This window comes from Poecilia latipinna, unplaced genomic scaffold (genome assembly GCF_001443285.1).
Source record: "Poecilia latipinna isolate Pla-1442-1.1 unplaced genomic scaffold, P_latipinna-1.0 Scaffold3043, whole genome shotgun sequence".
NCBI classification, from domain to species: Eukaryota; Metazoa; Chordata; class Actinopteri; order Cyprinodontiformes; family Poeciliidae; genus Poecilia; species Poecilia latipinna.
The window spans coordinates 41,791-61,905 of NW_015115659.1; the positions used below are offsets into that span (position 1 = coordinate 41,791).

A 20,115-nucleotide genomic window follows, 5' to 3' on the forward strand; every position below is an offset into this window, starting at 1 on the left:
GAATCATTCGAGGAATCGTTTCAGCCCTATCCTGAACACATGGTGGTGGCAGCAGCATGCTGTGGTTAGGGCTTTTCCTCAGTAGTAGTGTATAATACGTATGTAATATATACAGAGGACCACTTTCACCAGTTTTACCAACAAAAGGAAGTCATTTGTGGAAGGTGAGGAGCTCATTTCTTGCAGTTTTACTGGAGCTCTACTATGTTTAGAGGTGCGATGTGAATTAAGTTTTATATAAGGTTAAGGTTACCTCACCAGCATTCATTCAGCTCTGAAATGAGCTGGTAACGAGCACTTTATTTGATCCAGGTGTGTTTGGGCAGAGACGCATCCAAAAGTTGCAGGATGGGCTACAGTCCTCAAGCTGTAGCCCTTGAGGACTGGACTTGGAGACCCCTGATGTAAAGTCCCCACAAGACATGAAAACACGACTCTGTGTGTGTGTGTGTGTGTGTGTGTGTGTGTGTGCATGCGTGTGCGTGCGTGCGTGTGTGTGTCTCTGTATGGGTGTGCATGCACGTGTATGTATGCAATCGCATTCGCATGTGTGTGTTTTCATACCGTAGCAGCGGTACAGTTACTTCCCAGAGACACACACTGGCCTGAACACCACTGGCAGCTGTTTGTGTTGGCCGTGCAGCTGTAGCAGTCTGTGTACTGCTCACACCTCTCATTATCGGCATCTGCAACAGTTAGACACATCACTGCTTCTGTTGCTATGGAGATAAGACTTTATTGAAGAAAAGAGAGATATAAAGATAAAGTAAAATGAATATCTTAAAAAAACAGCTATGTTTATTTTTGTTGCAGCCAAAAGCAGATCTAAAGCAATACTTCACTTCCAGTTGAGAGATAACATTTTTAATTTGAATCTTAGAAATTTCCTCTCAAATCCAGTTGAATGCGATTAATAATTTAAGTTTCAACTGATAAAAGAACACAAGATAGTTCTTTAGTGAGGTGTACATGGCTTGAATTTTTCTTTTGCAAAGAATCTGAAAAGTGTGGTGTGTATGTGTCGTCACAACATGGCTCCTCTATTAACCTTTCAACAACATTTTTTAACAGCATTTCACTGAAACGTAGCTCTTATATGGAACAGCTGATGTGCAGTCCCACCAGGTTTTTGCTAATTGCTGGTTGCTAGTCTGAAGGAGCTGAGTGGGGAAGTGGCGCTCTGGGAGGCAGAGGCTTGGAAACTGCAGCTCAGAGGAGGCGTTTCATTCTTGAAGGCGGAGCTAGGGCCACCCAGGCATTTTACATAGCTTGCCATGGAAATTAAAGAATTTCTCAAATATGCATGAAAGAATCAAAATAACCCCCCAGGTATGTTTTTGATGAGGGAATAACATTATAACATGATATAAAGCTCAAAAAAGTTAATTTTACATAATCCTGCCCCTTTAAGATCTTCTCAGTGCCACTGTCATTTAAAATAAACCTCCAGTAGAGGCAGAGGATGGAGATTTTTTTAATTTACTTATCTTTTTTGACAAACGGCAAGCTTAACAAAGCAGAGAAAATGCAGCTAAGCTGTCCCTCTGGATCATCTCCTGTCCTGTTTGACGTGTCCAACAAAATACAGAAAACCTGGTTGCTCCTACATGATCTGGTGTTGCAGTAGGCCGGGAGCTGCTGCTGCTGCTGCGGCTGCTGCTGTTGCAGCTCGGCACTGGAGCTGTTGCCCTCCCACGGCAGGCACGCCCCCAGGCTGCCGTTCCACACACAGTGGATCCCGGGCCAGGCCTGGCTGCAGGACGACGGGCTGGAGAAGGCCGAGCAGCTGGGCGAGGTGTACGTCAGGATGTCGCTCAGCAGCAGGCTGTTGAAGCCCCCAAACACGTACATGACGCTGCAGGACGGGGGGGCAGAAGGGAACAAGGAGAGGTGAGCCAGGAAAGGTCCAGATTTAGCGATCCTTCATCTTCCTCCTTATGAGCCCAGATAATAACCAGCTAGTGCCCTCTAGAGGAGGTGACCTGAACGATGACCCTGCTGTTAGTGAACATGTCGGCCTTCTGGTCTTTATTCTGCCTCATCGGTAGAAGAGCAGGAAAATTTGACCAAGTTGTTTTTGTCTAATTTCTTTGTACACTACATGGATATGTTATTAATTCATCTCTAGACACTTTATACATCATAATAACTGTGTATTATGCATGCATTAATTAAGGATGAGGAGGAGAAGGCACATACTGAGCCAAATCTGTTCACATACATATTTTATCTATAGTTGTTGTACTAAACATTTCAGACTTTCTTACAGGTACAATTTGTAAACTTCTTTTTTTAGCATACAGTCTCCTTCTCACACCTAATGCATAAGAAACAGTTATTAATGATATAAAGTGTTTATAGATGAATTGATAACACACATGTAAACTACTTATTAGCCATCCATAAGGGGAGCCTTACTGTAAAATGGTCCAGACAAAAATAACTTTTAAGTAACTTTTCAACAAGATATAGGAGCTGTAAAAGAGTTTAAAGGTTATTTAAAACTTAAAACTTAATTAAAGAATGGTGATGGTTGCTTTCTACATTGTTACACATTTTATTTAAATTTCCATTAATACTTTTTATTTGTGCTTTTATGTGCATTTTATTCTATTTGATTGAATTTCTCAATTTATGATCAACTGATGGAGGATTATTGTAGGATTATATTAGTTTTTAATCTACACAATTTGGATGAAGGTTTTATACAAGTCTATCAGGCTTTTGCCCCTTCCTGCACTGTTAATTATTATTATTTATGCTGACAAATTTGCAGTAGAAACTAGACAAAACATATCTGGTAAGATTTAGTGTTTTTGCAGTGCACAGCCAATCGTAAAACAAGGAAAATTAATAATTTGCTTGTATGAAACCACCAACCAATAGGATGTCAACTGTTACTGTGATTATTCTTATTATTGTGATTATACATCTAGGAAATGACATTGAAAGTGATATAAATTGATATAAATTTGTATATATGCATTTTTTCCAATGATATTGTGGCACTATTGGTGTTTATTTGAAGTGTTTCAGACAGGAAACGGGCAGAGCCCTGATGTTGGGAATCAAACCCCAAACACTGCCTGCTCTGCTGCTACACTGCATAAAAATTCACATATTGACTCCTTAAACAATAAGTTTCTCCTTTATGACTTTCAGGTGACGTTTATTAATCCATATATCCTGCGCAGCTACTTTTATCTTCGGTTTTTTCAACTTGTTTCCGTCTTCACTTTCTTACTGTGACAATGTGATCAGCTAAAGTAGTTTACCACCACCTGGAGGTGCAGACACATTTGAAGGAGTGACTGGAACACAGCTGGGGATTCGTGTTAATATTTGATGCGTTCTCTGCAACAGGATGTATAATTCAATGTGGCTGGCAGTCTGTCAGACAATCCTGGAGTCATTGTTTTAGGACTCAGCACCATGCCCGTCACATTCCCACCGCTTCTCCTCACATACCGTTTCAAAATAACTCCTCATCAGGATGGCTAATAAATTGAGTTATTTTGGCTCCAAATGATCACAAAGTCGTGTTCATTTTGTGATGCGTTCCAAATGACATGCACACTTCTGCCTTTTTTTCTGGATACAAACATGTTTTCTGTTTGAGATGCTGCCTTGAATTTATTGAATATTGTTTGCCAAAATGTAGAGTGAATACATCTTTAAATACTTTGTGCCGATGCACTTACAAGAGTGAAAATCAACAAGAAGGGATCAGAGCAGGTTTGCTCTTCTTGAAATGAGTTAAAGCTGCAGTATGGAACTTTTACATAAAAAATATATTTTTAAAACACTTGTTAAAACTGTTACCACATTATGACAGTATAACGTGAGACAGTCTGTGAAAAGATTGATCTTCTCCTCCATCTCCCTGAGCTGTTACTGACATCTAAAGCAGTGGTTCTTAACCTCGAACCCCCCAGTTTCATATGCGCATTCACCGATCCCTCTCCCCCCCGACACAGAAAATAATTTGCGGTATTCTGGTTTAGTAATGTAATTATATGAGTTGTATTACCACCCCCACGCCACTCGAGGCAGTACCAACCACAAAAAGATGTGACTAAGGAGCAGATTTAAACGGTGAGCTTTACTGAAGTAATTAAAGACACAAGTTCAAATCTGTGCTGAGAGTGGAACTCCTTCAATCAGTGCTCCTCCGCAGCTCTGATTGGCTAAGCAATGTAACGTGATCCTCTGCAGCAAGTGATGGTAAAGTGGGGCGCGTCATCACGACTTTATATAAGTGTGTCTTTACCTCCACGGCAGAGGCTCCGCCGAACCCCTGAGACCGACTCATCGAACCCCTGGGGTTCGATCGAACCCAGGTTAAGAACCATTGATCTAAAGACATGCACCAAAATCAACCAATCAGAGCCAAGAGGAGAGTCTTGGCGCTATCAATCATCCTAATGTACTCGCTGCTAAATGTGCTATTGGCAGAGAAACCACTTACAAGAAAATGGTATATTACTCGTTATCTGTGACTATGTTGACCGGCCTTAGCATTTACAACAGGCTATGCTAGCTAAATGTGGCAGGAGGCAGCTGGAATCGAACCTACAACCTTCCAATCATAAGACCCACAGAGCCACAGTCGCCCCCGTGTGGCTCTCTGCAGAGACCGACAGCGCCAAGTCCCTCCTTCTGCCTCTGATTGGTTGTTTATAGACAATCAGGACTAAGTGCACTAGCAGAAGGCAGATTAGCTTGATTTTTTCACAGATTACCTGTTTCTGTCACGACATGGTGGCAGTTTCAACAAACATGTAAAAAATACATGTTTTATTAAAATTACATGTTTCAGCTTTAATAAGTAATGGTGTTAAATAAAAACATTATTATTTTTCTTTTCTTATTTGTCATAATGAAGACATACCTGTCGCTGAAGACGGCGGAGTGTCCGAAGCGGTTCACGTCATGGTGGAGGTCCGGTTGGGGCAGCACCGTCCACTCGTCGCAGGCTGAAACAAGAAGAGGAAGAAGCAGAGGTCAGAGCGACGGCCCACTTTCACATGTTCAATCGCACGTTTCCTGAGGCGGGAGGATGCGCCTCGGGTGGTTAGGAGAGACCTTTAGCAAGTCTTCTCCTGGAGTCAAATGGAAATTAAAAAAAAGAGCAAAGTGTCCATGAAGGGAAGTCGAGAGGTTAACGACAGAATAAAGATGACAGTGCAGGAGGAAAGGACTGAATTTATTCCTAACAACGATGGATAAATGTGTTCAAGACACTGAGAGAGGTTTCAGCCAACATCCTGCGAGAACAAGTCTATGAGGTGAGGAAGATGGCTCTTTGAAAATGCATCGTTCAGAAATATCAGCTGAAAAAAAAAAAAATTGAAGTTTTTTTCAAAGAGTTAATGAAACATTTGCGCTGCTAAACGAGTTTCATTTACCTTAATTGAGGGCAAAAACAGCCCTTTGGATTGTAAATGTATCCCAACACTAATGTTTAAGACTTGCCACAACTTCTTCCCTGAATTTAGGTCTGGACTTTGAGCCGTCGTGTCTGTTAAATGGCAGTGACGCCGAGGCTTTGAAACATCCTTTTTGAAAAAGTACTCTTAAGAAACTACAGATATTTTTATTCACACAAGTTTTTGCTTAACGTTTTTTTTTTTGTTTTGTTTTGTTTTTTTGTCTTGTTTTAATTGTTTTGCTTTTGTGAAGCACTTTGTGATCTACCTTGTGGTCTATCTGATATTGTGCTACACAAATAAAATTGTACTTTTTTACTTGCCTCTGAATGAGTTTAGATCTAAACTGATCTCCATCATCTAAAATAAAAAAATAAAATAAAATAAAATAAAAAATGCAATCAAATTTGCGGCTGTGACAACAAAATACGAATACATTCAAGGGGTGTGAATACTTTTGCAAAGTAATGTAAACAGAGATTTGGTCAATAAGATTTTTGTGGACAGTTTCCATATTTATCCACCAGGTTTTAGGCCGTTTTTTTCCCCAGCAGAATAGCAACAGGTCAGAGCAGATTAAATTAAATTAAATTAAATTCTAATTTGAAACTACTTTATTGATCCAAAGGGAAATTAGATATTGTTGTAACTCATATGAACTCAAATTCCTCAAAGAGTTATTGTAGATAGTGATGGCTGACATCTTGAAAAATGAGTGCAAATCATGTTTTGCAGGAAAAGAAAACCCTGAAAAAGCTCAAAGACTCCATGTTGTCAGGTTCTGAACAACCCAGTAGCAACTGGGAACAGCAGCAGAACACTGGCTCACACTCACAGCATGTCATCCATCACTCTGTGAGCACAAGTCATCATGGCCTCCCAGAGGAGAGAGGGCTCCACGTCCACGAACAGCCAGTGCCACCTGCTGTCGCAACGCGGTACTGCAGAAGGGACAGAGCAACGTCCCTCAGAGCTGGGATCCATTACAGCAGCAGCAGCAGACAATGTCAGGACACGGAGAGGCCTGTAAATTCTAGCCTTTAATTGAGTTCAGCTTGTTAAAAGTGGGGGGAGGGGAGGGGGAATTAGCTCTCTAGACTTGGCCCATCTCAAATGTAATTACCCAACAATTACCAAAGGTGGTGCGGCCAACAACTCTCTCTCTCTCATATATATATATATATATATATATATATATATATATATAGTTGAGTGGGAGATGGAGAGTGGGAACAAAAAGTTAAGGGTCATGACAAATATTAAACTCGTTACAGAGTCATTAAATGATTCCCCCACCCGTAGAGAAGCAGAAGTCACAGTTCCTCTAGGAAGTTTCAGTGGCGAGTGGCGGCCCAGATGAGAGAGGACGGTCAGATTCAAACTGCACTGGTTGTCAGTCAAACCTTCTAACGACACAGAAAAAGCCTGGACTTCCCGAGGGCGCGCTGCAGCCTCTGGGGAAATCTGGCCGACGTCCCAGGAGCCTCCGGCCTCCAATTAACGAGCCATTTATGACAGCGCGGCAGAACGAGGCCAACTCAACCTACAACGTTTGTAGGCTGATAAAATAATGAGAATCACTTACTGTGGAAAGTTTGGATCACGCTAAACTGCCAACTATTGCTATAGCCGTCTGTGAAAAGGCTAGAAATAAACCCATAGGAAGAACATTTAGCCGTTTGAGCAAGCTTCTTTGGAGCATAATAATATAAACAACCTATTAGTTTACTTATTTAATCCTCAAGTCAGCATAGCGTTTAGCAACCTTAGCACATTTATATGTGTGATGGTCGAACAAAATAGAGGTCAAAACAACTGGTTGGTGGGTAGACGGTATGATAGTTGGTATTAGGACTCAAACTAAAAAGTTCATTTCTGCTTTCAGGAGAAGGGTTTTAAAGTCAGATTAGAATGATTGAGCTATTTGGCAAGAAGTCAAGATCAGGTCTTTGTAGAAATGTATGAAATGATTAGAAATTATCCCGTCTCGTCTCAACTCAGCTAAATGATTAAAACACAGGCAAATGGGTGAACAGGAAATGTGCTAATTTTTTTTTGTTGAGCGCTTTAGCGTTTTTGCTAACTGAAAACATTTGGTAAACTTAGCTTCCCCCAAATTATTTCTACTGGATAAATTCTAATTTTACTCAGCGGTTTTGTAAACTTTCAGTTGAATCAAATCCGACATCTGTGCTGAAGTTTTGGTCATCGACGGTTAAGAAAGTTATAAGTAGTTAGCGTCACATTCTCTTTTCTTTTTACCCCAAATAACTTTCTTTCAAACAAGAAACAGATGAACATAAAATAGGACACAAACGGTAGTGAGCAGGAAATAAACACATTATCTAAAGGCATTATAGAGCATGTAAATTATAATGTCAACATTAAATCAGTGCTTGAAGGCTGCGGTTTTCAAGCAGAGTGAAAATCTGAATTGAAGTAAACGCTTTAGCTCTAGCTTCTGCTAATGCTAGCGCTTTAGCATTAGTGGAACCAATGACTATAGTTACAATTAAATTTTTAGTTAGTGGTACCCACCGCTGCTTGAAATGATAAACAATACTAATTACCATAATTTTCTGGTCGCCGCTACTTTTTCACACGCTTTGAACATGGAAATGTGGCCGATATGAAACGATGGACCTCTGGGCAGTGGTCAGAGGACAGCAGAAGCTCAAGGGCAAATTTGTGTCAAGACAACAGTGATAGTGAGAGCAACAACAAAAGGAGGACTGAGGAAATGTGAATGAGGCTGTTCAATTCCAAAACTAAAGAATATGACTTAGAAATCCCTGAACAGCTTCAGACCAGCATACATTAAAGATCTGCTGCTGTTGTGTCAACCTTCAGGACCTCTCAGGTCTTCTGGTTCTATGCTGCATCCCCAGAACCAGAACCAGAACCAGGCGTGGAGAAGCAGCTTTCAGCTTCTATGTGTCACAAATCTGGAACAAACTTCCAGAAAACTGCAAAACTTCTGAAACACTGAGTTCCTTTAAATAAAAGCTAAAAACCCATCTATTTAGAGTCACTGGAACATTGACCAACATATTTGATGTGTATTGATGATTCGGATGGTGGTATTCGACAAAATGTTGTGTTAGTGGTTTATGGTGTTTATGACTTTTTATTCTTGTGTTTTTATCAGGTAAAGTACTTTGAACTGCCTCGTTGCCCTCTGCTGTCGCAACGCAGTACTGCAGGCAGGACGTCCCTCAGAGCTGGGATTTGTGCAATTTGAATATACTTGATTTATTACTTTAGTGAAATTAGTGCACAGGAAGGAGATAAAAATAATGATGAAAGACTTTTCCTGGTAGGCAAACGAGTTGCAGGCACAGATGGGGAAAAGCATTTACAAAATTAATTTCATTAATAGTTAAAATAAAAATCTTTATGCAAATATCTCATGTTACAATGTGGATACCTGCAGCTTATAGAAAAGTGTGATCTATTCATGTACAATTTTCCTTCTCTTTATTATTTTCTTTCTTTGTGGGTGTGGCTTTTATTCAGGTTCTCCCAATAGTCCAGAAATTACAGTACGCAGATGTTTAGGTTGTCTAAAAGGCCTAGTTGAGATTCATCTGTAGAAGAGCGTGAGATTCTTGCATGGCTTTTAAAGCTCATCACAATTTCCTAGTAAAGTCTCATGATATAAATGGAAAGATGACAAATAGGGGTGCCGATACATCTGTGTGGGTGTTACTTACCCAAACTGTAGGCCAGGAAGTCCGAGGAGAAGCACTTGGCGCCGTGGCTCATAGACGTGTCGTTGTGCGTGTTTCCTCCAAACACCAGCATGGCGCCGCTCACTATGACCGCCGTGTGAAGGTAGCGGAAGAAGCCACTGTCTCTCAGAATGGTCCTGAGCAACAACACGGAGATGGTGGTTTGGACCACAGCTGACTTTTCTATCGACTTCCACACTTACTCCTATTTTTTTTAAGGGTTTAAAAGAAAAGACTTACCATTTCCGTTTGTCCACCTCAAACTTGTACAAGTCTCCCGCCAGCCCGTACTTGTTGGCGCTGAAGGCCTTGTAGCCTCCGTGGATGTAGATGGCTCTGGTGCTGGGGTCAAACACGCTGCTGTGGCCGTAGCCGCCTTGGACCAGCGCTCCGTCTGTACTCACCATGCTCCACGTGTTCTTCACTGGAAGGTCACACAACAGAGTCGGTGAGGAACTGGAAGGAAAGCTGCCTTATGTTGTTGAAACGTAATGAGATCCCTCAGCCAAAGAAGGGCGCAAAAAAAAAAAAAAGAAGAAAAAAAAAACAAAAGGAGCCAAGACGGGGGATGGGTCAGTGTTTCTGGTTTAGACTGAAGCTTTCTGAACTGCGGGACTCAGCTTAGTTTATGCAGTGTTTCATTAGTCGGACTGGAAGAGACTCAGAGGACGGTTCAAGTTATTATTCAGCTCGCAACAACGTTTGGTTATCGATCACTAGGGAAACAACATTTTAATTACTTCCACTTTATTAGCAATTGGCCGAAGCCAAAGGTTCATTCGTCCCGTTCTCTCAGGGAGATCAGCTCTGAGGAGGCATCAGGATCTCTAACTGAGGTCAAGTTTCCCGCCAGCCAAACACTTTAGCTTGGCTGCTACCAACAATCATTTCTGTAAAATTTTATCGATTATTCTGACGATTAATCAAATCAAAAATTTGCCACATTCTGCAGATTTTCATTTAACCACTTAACCTTTATCTCACACAAAATATTAGGAATATATCAAAAGATGTAAATAAGCAAATAATTCAGCAACTTTTTGAATAAGAAAAACTTTTATTGCCTAAAATGCAACAACAACGTTTTTTAGTGGCCGTTTGACCATTTGTTGCAAAGGCTGAATCTGCAGTTAAGAAAAATACTAATTTGTTGAATATTTTTTTAATTATTGTATTGCAAAAGGTGCTCAATATATTTGTTGATTTTCACACAGTGGCGCAACTGCACATTATTCAGGTGGATGCGAAAACATAAATCGGAGCCCCCCCCGAGGCAACGCTACGTGGAGTGGAAAATTCGCTACATGTACCTCGTTGTGTGCGAGAGGTGAAGGAGCGCGAGGCGCGCTGAACTGTATGGGAAAACATGACCGGCGCGTCGCCCCCTCCAGACGGGGTTTTGGCGCCCCCTGTGGTGCTGCGCCCCTATGCGTTGCATACGCTGCTTACCCACTTTTTGCGCCTCTGTTGTCACATAATTTGAACCAGGTGAAGCTAAAACTAGAAGAGTTCTGGGTAAAACATTTTTACAGACAAACAAGAAAAATTGCTTATGTACGGTTTTTTATTAATTACTGCTCAAAGGTGTGATTCTTTCAGAAATTGGCCTTTTTTTTAAGAGTCTGTATATTCCAGTTAGCAATTAATTAATTACTAAATTAGTTGATGGTTATTTCAATAAGTGATTAACTGAGATTCATTCGATTAATTACACTTATGTCTTAGAACATGAAAGCAGCTGGAGCCACTCACCAATGTTGTACTCCTGCACATTGCTGATGTAACCGTAAAGAGGACAATGTCCGAACAGGACCAGCATGACGGGACTGTCCCACTCCTGCGCGGGCGGCACTATGTGGGCCGAATGTCCCACCACAGCGTACTGGTCCTTGGGCCGCGGGTTGAGGAGGACCCAGGTCTGGTTCTGGATGTGGAAAACCCACAGCTGGCTCGACACATTCCCGGTTGAGTCGATCTTTCCTCCGTACATGTAGATCTTCCCCTGGAAGAAAGAAGGATTCTTTCAGATTTTTTTATTTTTTTTCCCTTGTAACAAGACCGTGTATTAAGTGAAAAAAATCTGCCAGTTGAACTAACACTGTTTTAATTAATATTAAGGAATTATTGACTTGCTGAAAAGTTACTTGTATGTTAGTTTTGTCTTATTTCAAGATATCTGCACTAGAAACGAGACCAAACTCTTATAACTTGGTAAGATTTGGTGTTTCTTAAAGTGAAAGATACAATTAATTCATAAATACCACATATTAATATGCTTGTCCTGCACATCAGGACACAACTATGATTTATTATTCCATCAGCAGATCCAGACATGCTGACTGGAGTTGCCCAAGATGCTGCAGCAAAACATCAGAGCCTGAACATTTCTACATTAGACACAGACACGAGTCCAGAAACAGAACCTTGAGATAACCTTTGTGTTTGTCTCTGGTGTGGATGCCACTGATTCTCTTCTCTCTCCATCTTCAAACTTCATGAACTTGAGGCTAATTAACTATGTAAATTAACATTCATGGAGTTTTAGGAACACTTAAAGCCACAGGCGACGATCTCTCACCCACCTCGTGAAGAGCGAGCGAGTGGCCGTATCGAGGGGTCACCGTGTTGACGGAGGGGTCAAGGGTCAGCCAGGTATTGCTGCTGAGATTGTAACTAAAAGAAAAAAAGAAAGAAGTGGAAAAATGATTTCGGTTTAGATTTGAAAACGTCTCTGTCTCAAAAGCAACTCATCCGGGTTGGGAAACAAAACGGAGGAGAAACCAAGCCCTTTGTTTGTTCTGTTGAATAAACAAAGCTGCTCAGGTTGATCTGCGGTGTCTGCAGGAGGGTCATCACTTCTACCAGAGGAGAACAGACGGAAAGGGTCGAACCACAGGTCTCTGGCGGGAGCAGAAACAACAACTAGAGATGTTCAGACTGTCTGCGATGCCCCCTGCTGGCCCGTTCTCATAAAAACACTTAGGGCAGGCTGAATGATGCAAAACAAACTCATCAAACCCTGCGGGTACTCAATGTGAAATCTGCAAAAACAGGAAACTAGAAGCAAAGGGCAAAAGGGGGAGAGAGGAGGAACAAGAAAAATGGAGGTCAGCCACAAAGATGCATCAAAGAGGGAAAAGCAAGGACAGAAGGAAGGAAATTTGTTTGCAATAAATAAAAAGAAAGAAAGGAGAGAAGAAAGGAAGGGATGGATGGATGGACGCAGCATAAAATGAATGGAGGATTGACCGAAGGCAAGACGACAAGAGACGCAAGGAAAGGGAGGAAGAAAGAAAGGAGGTAGAGCAGAAGGACGGAAGGACAAATGAGAGAAAGACAGAAAGAGCAAAAGAGGAAAGGGAGCAAGAAAGGAAGGAAAAAAGGGAAGCAGCATTTAAACAGTGGGACAGGGAATAAACTCTTATTTTCTTTTTCAACCTTTTTTCAGTCCTGGAAAAATACTGAAACCAATATTCTGATTTCCCTCCCATATTTCTTTGCCGCTTTAAAAAAAAATCTAAAACAATCCTGAGCTTTGATTTGAAGGAAATGGTGTGATATTCCAGAGCGGTGTTTAAGATGAAGAACGTTCTCATAAAAATAACTTCATTTTAGCCTCGTGTGGGAAGAAAAACTCTCTCAATGTTCTTTATTTTCTCAGTAAAACTTTCAGTGTGTGGATTCCCTGCAACAGTCGAACTCTAGTGCTGCACTCAAACACTTTAGAAATATTAAAGCCCATCAGTCAGACCAGCATGTTCTCATCTAGTTGGACCAGAAATGCAGCCGGTGGACCCAGACTGAACAGGTGAGCCACTCACGCTTTGACCATGTGGTAGTCGGACGTGTTGAAGACGTAGCCTCCGATGACCCACATGACGCCCTGCTCCACCACAGCCTTGTGGGACGCCCTGGCCAGGCCGGGCTCCAGGTGCTCCTCACGGCTCCAAAACGAGGAGTTGGCAGGAACCGAGACGGAGCAGTCCGGACCTGAGGAGGGACGGGACCGACGAGTCAGAGAGTTTCTCAGCTCAGCAGGTTTCACTGTTGGGATGGTGTGTTCAGGCGTTCGGATGTGGGATTCATTTTGGTCTCAAGGAACCAAAGCACCTTATTAAAAAAGGCAGCAGTATGTGTTTTCCAGGCACATAGTGCCATTTTATATGACTACTGATTAACCAAATTATCTTCAGTTGTTAGAAAAATGTTATGTATACCAAATACGACTCGTACGATTGATTTATTGCGACAGGCCTAGAGGTGACAACATATGTTTGTAGAGAATCTGTTTGTGCTTAAATAGACATTTTAGTTTGGATGCAAATTGGACCAGATTTCCTTCATTTTGGGAGATTTTTGATCAACTGATATTTAGATGAGAAACCAATTTTTTTTGCACCAAAATCAGAATCAGCGGGTCAGCTTTCTTTAAAGAGCTGTACATCCTTACATTTAAGGTTTTCATTTTAAAGTCATGTACAGAAGAACTACATTCACTCTGTTGCCTTGTTGGGTCGAGTGCAGCAATCATAGGTGCCTTCCTGTGTTTATGAACCAGAACAATGCGGCCGACACAAACCGGAATCCTCAGAGAATGAGGGGAAGAGAGAAAAAGAGAGAGAGAGAGACGGCCTTTCTGCTAAAACAGCTAGCAATAGTCGAGAAACGGAAAGATTGTTTCTCATCAGCTGCCTGCGGTAGAGTTCATCTCTAATCTCTGATGGCCCAAAACACTGGTGGCGTTCTGCCTCTTCAGCTCTTTCAGAAAAACCACCAACTGTAGCGTCTGGTCCTTCAAACTACCGTCATTTTCCACAGCAAAAAGATCAGACATGAGGCCCGCTCCACTTCACAGACATCTGCCCACATTTGCACTTGTTGGCGTAGAAAATGAGATGGCTCTGAAGGCAGCAGTAAAAAAAGCAGGAGAGGCTGCAGTTCCCCCCATGACAAAGGTAATAAAGGCTAAAGAAAGTGGCTGTCTGTTGCTAACCTCCCTCAGCTTTTGGTAATGAGATAATAAGCACGCAGAGCTGCTGATATAAGTGCGGTTAAATTGAGCGGTGGTGTCTGTTCATGCAGAGCAGCGCCGCCGAGCTGTTGGAGCAGCTAACAAAGCAGCTGGAAGGGCCAGATGGTCCGGCTTCAGGGACACAATAATGTCACCGAAATAAAAATAAAAAAAAACAAGAAGCAGCAGATTGGGCAAAAAGTTTAAGTCATTCTGAGTGGAGCAGGTGGATGTTCAGGGCAACAAAAGCTTCGATAATAGCAGAAGCACCAAATTTAGTCAGAGCTGAAATAATGATGCTGGAGAGATTAAATAAAACATTATTATATCTTAGTGCTATTAATACAAACATAGTTATTCTAGAGTTGTATGAAAATTTAGCACCGCCACATTTTTCAGGTTGAAGATTCAGCACTTTTTCAGATTCCTGTAGTTGGAGTTTATTATTCTAGACTCCATATCACAAAACATTTATTTGCACTAGACACAAATCAGGAAGCGGCACAATGGGGAAGTCGGCTTGAAACTCAGTCATGTGCTAAAGGGCTATTTCACAGCATTTTGTCAACTTGCATCAAATCCATTTCAAATCGAATAATAATTTATTGGACAAGTGGTATAATCTCTTCACTGCGTTTTTATTTACTCTCTCTGCTTTATTTGTGCACATAGTAGACATTATGGTTTGAATGGGAGGTGATGGTGTGGGGGTGTTTTGTAAGAGTTGTCCTGATACGATATTGGTATCGATACAGTATCGGACTGTATCAGCCTGCATCTACAAACTGAGATGCTCCAGGATTTAGTCTGGCCCAGAATTTCTATCCAGCAGTGCTCATATCCCACAACTCGTTGGTTATTAACATACCTATTGTTGTTGACTATTCTTCTTCTTTCTTTACCAAATCGCATGGCAGCTTCTGCAACACTTTTTTAAAATTGTGAGTGTGAGCCCAAAACATCAAACACAGAATTAATTTTTTACACGCAGACCGAGCAGAACCAAGCTAGTTAGAAAAGTTTGTAGTTCTCCTGAGCTCTTATCGGCTCTTAGCATGATCCAACAGCTCCACATGAAACAGAATCACCGTTTCATGTGTAGCTGTCCAAGTCTACTCTTTAGTTTTTTTCCCCTTACTAAAAACAACTCTGCAGCTAATGAGAGAGAATCACAAACACCAAAAAGCGGCAGACTGTGCTTCAATGAACATCTCATATTAATTCTGCATAGTGAGGCTTTTGACCACCGTTCAGTTTCACTTCTGAGAACAGAGTGATTTAAAACCCGACGTCGGAAGTGCTGTGGTTCATCACGTTTCATGTCAGAACGCGGCGCGGCAGAACCAACGCCTACCTTGCCATTCGGCTTTGCAGATGCAGCTCTTTCCCTGGCAGTGGCCCCTTTCAGGGTAACCGCAGTCATCCAGGCAGTATGGGATGTCGCAGGCTTCCCCCTTCCAGTTGGCTTCACACTCGCAGTAAACGGAGGTGGTGGAGTTCCCCACCCGGCACTCGCCGCGGCCGGAGCAGTTGTTGGGACACGTGTTGACCCTACCATGGAGACGCACATGGGGAGAAGGACAGACACAAGGCGTCAGCTTAAAGAATGATGAACGCTTTTATTACAGATGCATTCATTCTTAGAATCTATACACAGGGCTTGGTTAAGCCTGTCACAATAACAAATTTTGCTGGATGATAAATTGTCCCAGAAGATACTGTGATAAACTATAATATTGATGTTTTGAGTAGTTCAAGTAATATAATGATAAAGGCATAATAATTATTTCCATATTTAAAATCACATATGAATATGTTTTGTCATTAAATAAGTCATTAGAAAAAAACCATGACCACTCTACTTCCTGTCATCATCCTCCACATGGTTTGTGCCAATAGCAACATCCCGTTGTTGATCATGTGACCAGTGTGATAGAAAAAAGTGTTTCCATTGCAGTTTTGTGATATAAACCAATTTTGATACGACCGAAAAAAATTAAAATTAAAATCCACATCATTCTAGTGCCAAAACTTTATTGACAAACATGTTTCTTTTTGGGAAAAGAAATATGCCAATTATCGGAAATATGCCAATTTCCGATAAGGAAAATTATTCTGAAAATGTTACAATTTTACAATTAGAAAATTATATATCAGGACACAACATAAGAACTCAAAACAGTCTGGGGAAAAAGAAACCTTAGGACTTCTTTTAATTATGGAGAATTTACAACATTTCTGATAGGAAAGAATGTTTATGTACAAAGGAAAAAATTAAGTTGTGTCACATTTTGATCGAAACTGAAGCTTTCAGCCATCAAAGCAGGACACAACAGTGAGATGTTCATTTCTGTCCTTGAACAGGCATTCAAGACACAAAGGGCCTCCCTCCCATCATTCTTTCATGTTCCCTGTTTTGGTTAAAGGTTTGATGTTCTGGCTACTCCGCCTTCATCCCGATTGTGTGTTTCTCCGCCAGCGCCGACTCTCATCACGATGGCAACGGTATCGACGAATCAGGGAAGAGCCTGGGGAGGGGAGCCGCTGTGCTCTTTAGAGATGATAACAGCGGACAGTGGCTCTGCTTTGGGTTTGAAAGGCTTTTGGATTTTCTAAGGCAAATTTGATGTCTAAAGGATTTGTTTTTCCCCATTTGTCAAAATGTACCGTTTTTTTTTTGTTTTTTTTTTTTAATCAAACATTACCAGAAAAAAATACACATCCTATTTTTATGAGGCTTTAGGATGACATATTTAAGACGATTTAAGGCCTTTTTAATGCCAAGTGAGCTAGCTTGATGGCTATGTAGCTAGCCTAGTCACAGGATGGACTGGCTTATGGCAAAGCTTTGCCTGACTGAAACTCCCACAAAGACAAAAAACTAAACATACGAGAATATGAAATTAAAGAGTCCAACAAAGTTTAAGACCCCAAACTAAATGGACTGCACTCATCATAAGACGACACCACATAATCATTCATTTATCATCAGTCTAGTGTACTATATAAAGTCAAATGCATATGTAACAATGCATAAATTGTGGTAACCGTGGAGGAGAGCTCACCTGTATGAAATATTGAAGCCTGTCAGGTTGTAGGCTGCGTCACTGAAGAAGTGCAGCAGGGCGTAGCCGGACTGGGACACCACCTCAGGAACCGTCTCATTCCCGTATCGCTCCGGAACAATCAACCCACTGGAATAAAAAAAAACAAACAAATAAAACATATAGTTACGTTTCAAATCTTTCCTCACATGGTAGGCCTATGTGAAACCCATCCCGTGTTCGAACACTACAGTTAAACGTACTGAATTTTTTTATTTGTTCATTTGTACGAAACAGTATAAAGTAATTTGTAATTTCTCAGTGTTGTTATTACATATCAAGGGTTCCACAGAGGTTGGCAAATTTCTAAATATCTAAAGTTAAATCTTTAGGGCTGCACCGATTGCAGCTGTCTGACCGATCACAGATCTTTAAAAAACCTGACCTGTTAATTCTGATTTTGGCCAATGCTGATTTTGTTACTGTGAAAAGTCGATATACATCATGACAAAGTTTCAAAGTTGACAAGAGTGGGGTGGCTGTTGTGTTTGTGGACTTAGATAAGATTGGTTTCTCACGCAAGTATCGACCAATTGCCCATGACCCAGAGATAAGGAAACCTGGGCTGATTTTTTGATGCACTCCTAAAATTTTTAATTAGACTTGTTAAAGTGCTTGAAAACTTTCCTACTTCTAATAGGAGTTGTCTGACCTATTATTACAGAAGGATTGTTTTGTTTTCAGATAGCAAAGCAGCCCAAACTGAAAACTTGAACATCTTTATGCTGAAGTTAAACCTAACTTCAGTTAAATTTATGCTGAAGTTAAACTTACTTTCAGCATAAAGAAAGGATCTACTAACTCACTGACTGACACCAACCTGAAAGCAGCGAGCAGCGGCGCGTAAATGGAGTCACCGTCGTAAACGTAGAGATGGTCCCAGCTGCACTCAGTGGCAAAGTGGTTGAATCGTAATCTCAGAACGGTGTTTGGCCTGCAGAAGAGAACAGAGTTTTATTATTATTATTATTATTATTATAATATCTGTGTGACCGCTGAGGAAGTGGAAGGTGTTCTTGATTTAAAATTAATCATTTTATATAAACGTGGCAAGAACTTGAGATTTGTTTTACATGTATAAAAGATCAGTGTGCTAATTATATTCTCCTCTTTAAACTAAAACATTAAGCTTTTGTCATTGTTCATGTAAACACATTTCTGTTCTAGAGCGTTTATTCTTGATCAAGAGTCCAAGCAGAGCTTTGAAAGTGATGGATTCTGCAAACAGGTTGTTTCTAAACCTTTAACTATTTTTGCAGCTACTGTTCTTTAGCATTAAAAGTGGAAAAATCCTGAAGTGATAAAAAGTACTTAACAAAACACCTACATAAAAAAAGAAAAATTATATTACACATTTTACAAGCTATATCCACACACACACACACACACACACACCCCGACAGGAAGCAGGCCTCTAATGAGAGCGCTGCCAGTTAAAACAATGAAAGGAACAATAAAACCCCCAAGGTGGTCACTCAATATAGCAGCAAAACATGTTTCATATTTCAATCTTTACTGGGGTATAAAGCTAAGAGCAAAAATACATTTTAAAGAAGGCTGGAAAATTAAAACCTCTGAGCTGTTCATGTAAGCTCAAATTAGCAGAAAAGGTACTGGATGTTAATAGTTTAACTATTAGAGCCTACAGGTGAGAAACTCAAAAGTCTGATCTTTTTCCATTCAGCAAACACACATAGCCAACAACATGCTTCAGTGTGGAAGTTGTGATGGAGCAAAGATTACTCAGTTTTCAGAAAGTGCTTAAAATCAATTCTAACTTTGCAAAAGGGGGCTTTAATATAGGATAAGATGTTGCGTGTTTCTTAACGACTTATCACATGAACAAACTTATTCATGTGTGATTTTAATTGCATTTCTTATTTAATGGAAACACCACTATCGCAAAAGTATGTTTTTTCGATATCATTGGCAAAGTTTTGCGCACATTTGTAACGGAAACACAGCTAGTGTCAAAAAAATAAATAAAATGGAGCAGATTCCTTGATGTAGGTAGGAGTTTTGAATCTTTGTAACTCCAACCTTTAACAGGTCTTATTCAACTCGAATCAAACCATTTTGTTCATGACTTTACAGACAATAGTGGGTCTTTTCAGTGCCAGTGCTTTTAATGAACATGGGGGAAAAAAAGTAGGGTTTTTTGGGGGGTATTTCACATGCCAATCATAGCCATTTCATGATGCATCACTAAATTTGACCACCAGCAGCAGCAGACAGCAGAGCAAGCCTGCTTACTGAGGCTTTTGACAGAAAACATGAGATTCATAAAAATATGTCTCAGCTGTAAATCTATTTAACGTCTGGAAATGAAAACACTCACAAGAGAATAAAGATCCCTTCTGCGCTTCTTTGGTGAAATACAGGATTTAGGAAGTGCTTTATCAATGGTCACATTTTTGTCCTAAAAATGTTTCTTCACTCAAGTGGCGATTCATTTGTCCCCTCTCTGAGAGGAAAACTTAAAGTAGGCATGACAGCAGCCCCCGAGCCCCTTCATTACAGGACAAGACTTGTGACCAGTCACACAAACTGGAGACAGGCTAAGGAGGCGCAACAAAGAAATGTCCTCTTCTACATTAGCAGCAGCCAGTAGAGTCCCTTTGAGCGTTGGAGCAAAAAAAAAAAAAACCACACAAATCAGGACAAAATGTCTTCATGGGTCACGTCACTGCAAGCCATTTAATGAAGAAAATACGTCCGATGGTACAAAGTTATTCCTTTTACGGTAAAAGGGGTTCTGCAAATTTCATCAACATGAAATTAAGTCTTTTTAACACTATTGTGAATGACATATATGATCCGTATCACAGCAAATAGCTAGC

At 40.8% G+C, this 20,115-nt stretch overlaps 1 protein-coding gene across 1 annotated transcript in view; it reads right to left on the reverse strand.

Moving 5' to 3' along the window:
* Nucleotides 1-18,209, reverse strand: part of atrn (attractin) — a gene marked incomplete at its 5' end in the record, with an annotated part of 51,959 nt that extends 33,750 nt beyond the window's left edge. The window contains 11 exons of the mRNA XM_015022561.1: nucleotides 565-686; nucleotides 1,608-1,855; nucleotides 4,892-4,976; nucleotides 9,143-9,297; nucleotides 9,401-9,584; nucleotides 10,913-11,162; nucleotides 11,743-11,833; nucleotides 12,982-13,150; nucleotides 15,526-15,722; nucleotides 17,237-17,365; nucleotides 18,096-18,209. Of these exons, the coding sequence (XP_014878047.1) occupies nucleotides 565-686; nucleotides 1,608-1,855; nucleotides 4,892-4,976; nucleotides 9,143-9,297; nucleotides 9,401-9,584; nucleotides 10,913-11,162; nucleotides 11,743-11,833; nucleotides 12,982-13,150; nucleotides 15,526-15,722; nucleotides 17,237-17,365; nucleotides 18,096-18,209 (1,744 nt within the window). The remainder of the gene's footprint in view (nucleotides 1-564; nucleotides 687-1,607; nucleotides 1,856-4,891; nucleotides 4,977-9,142; nucleotides 9,298-9,400; nucleotides 9,585-10,912; nucleotides 11,163-11,742; nucleotides 11,834-12,981; nucleotides 13,151-15,525; nucleotides 15,723-17,236; nucleotides 17,366-18,095) is intronic.
* Nucleotides 18,210-20,115: the final 1,906 nt, after the last annotated feature.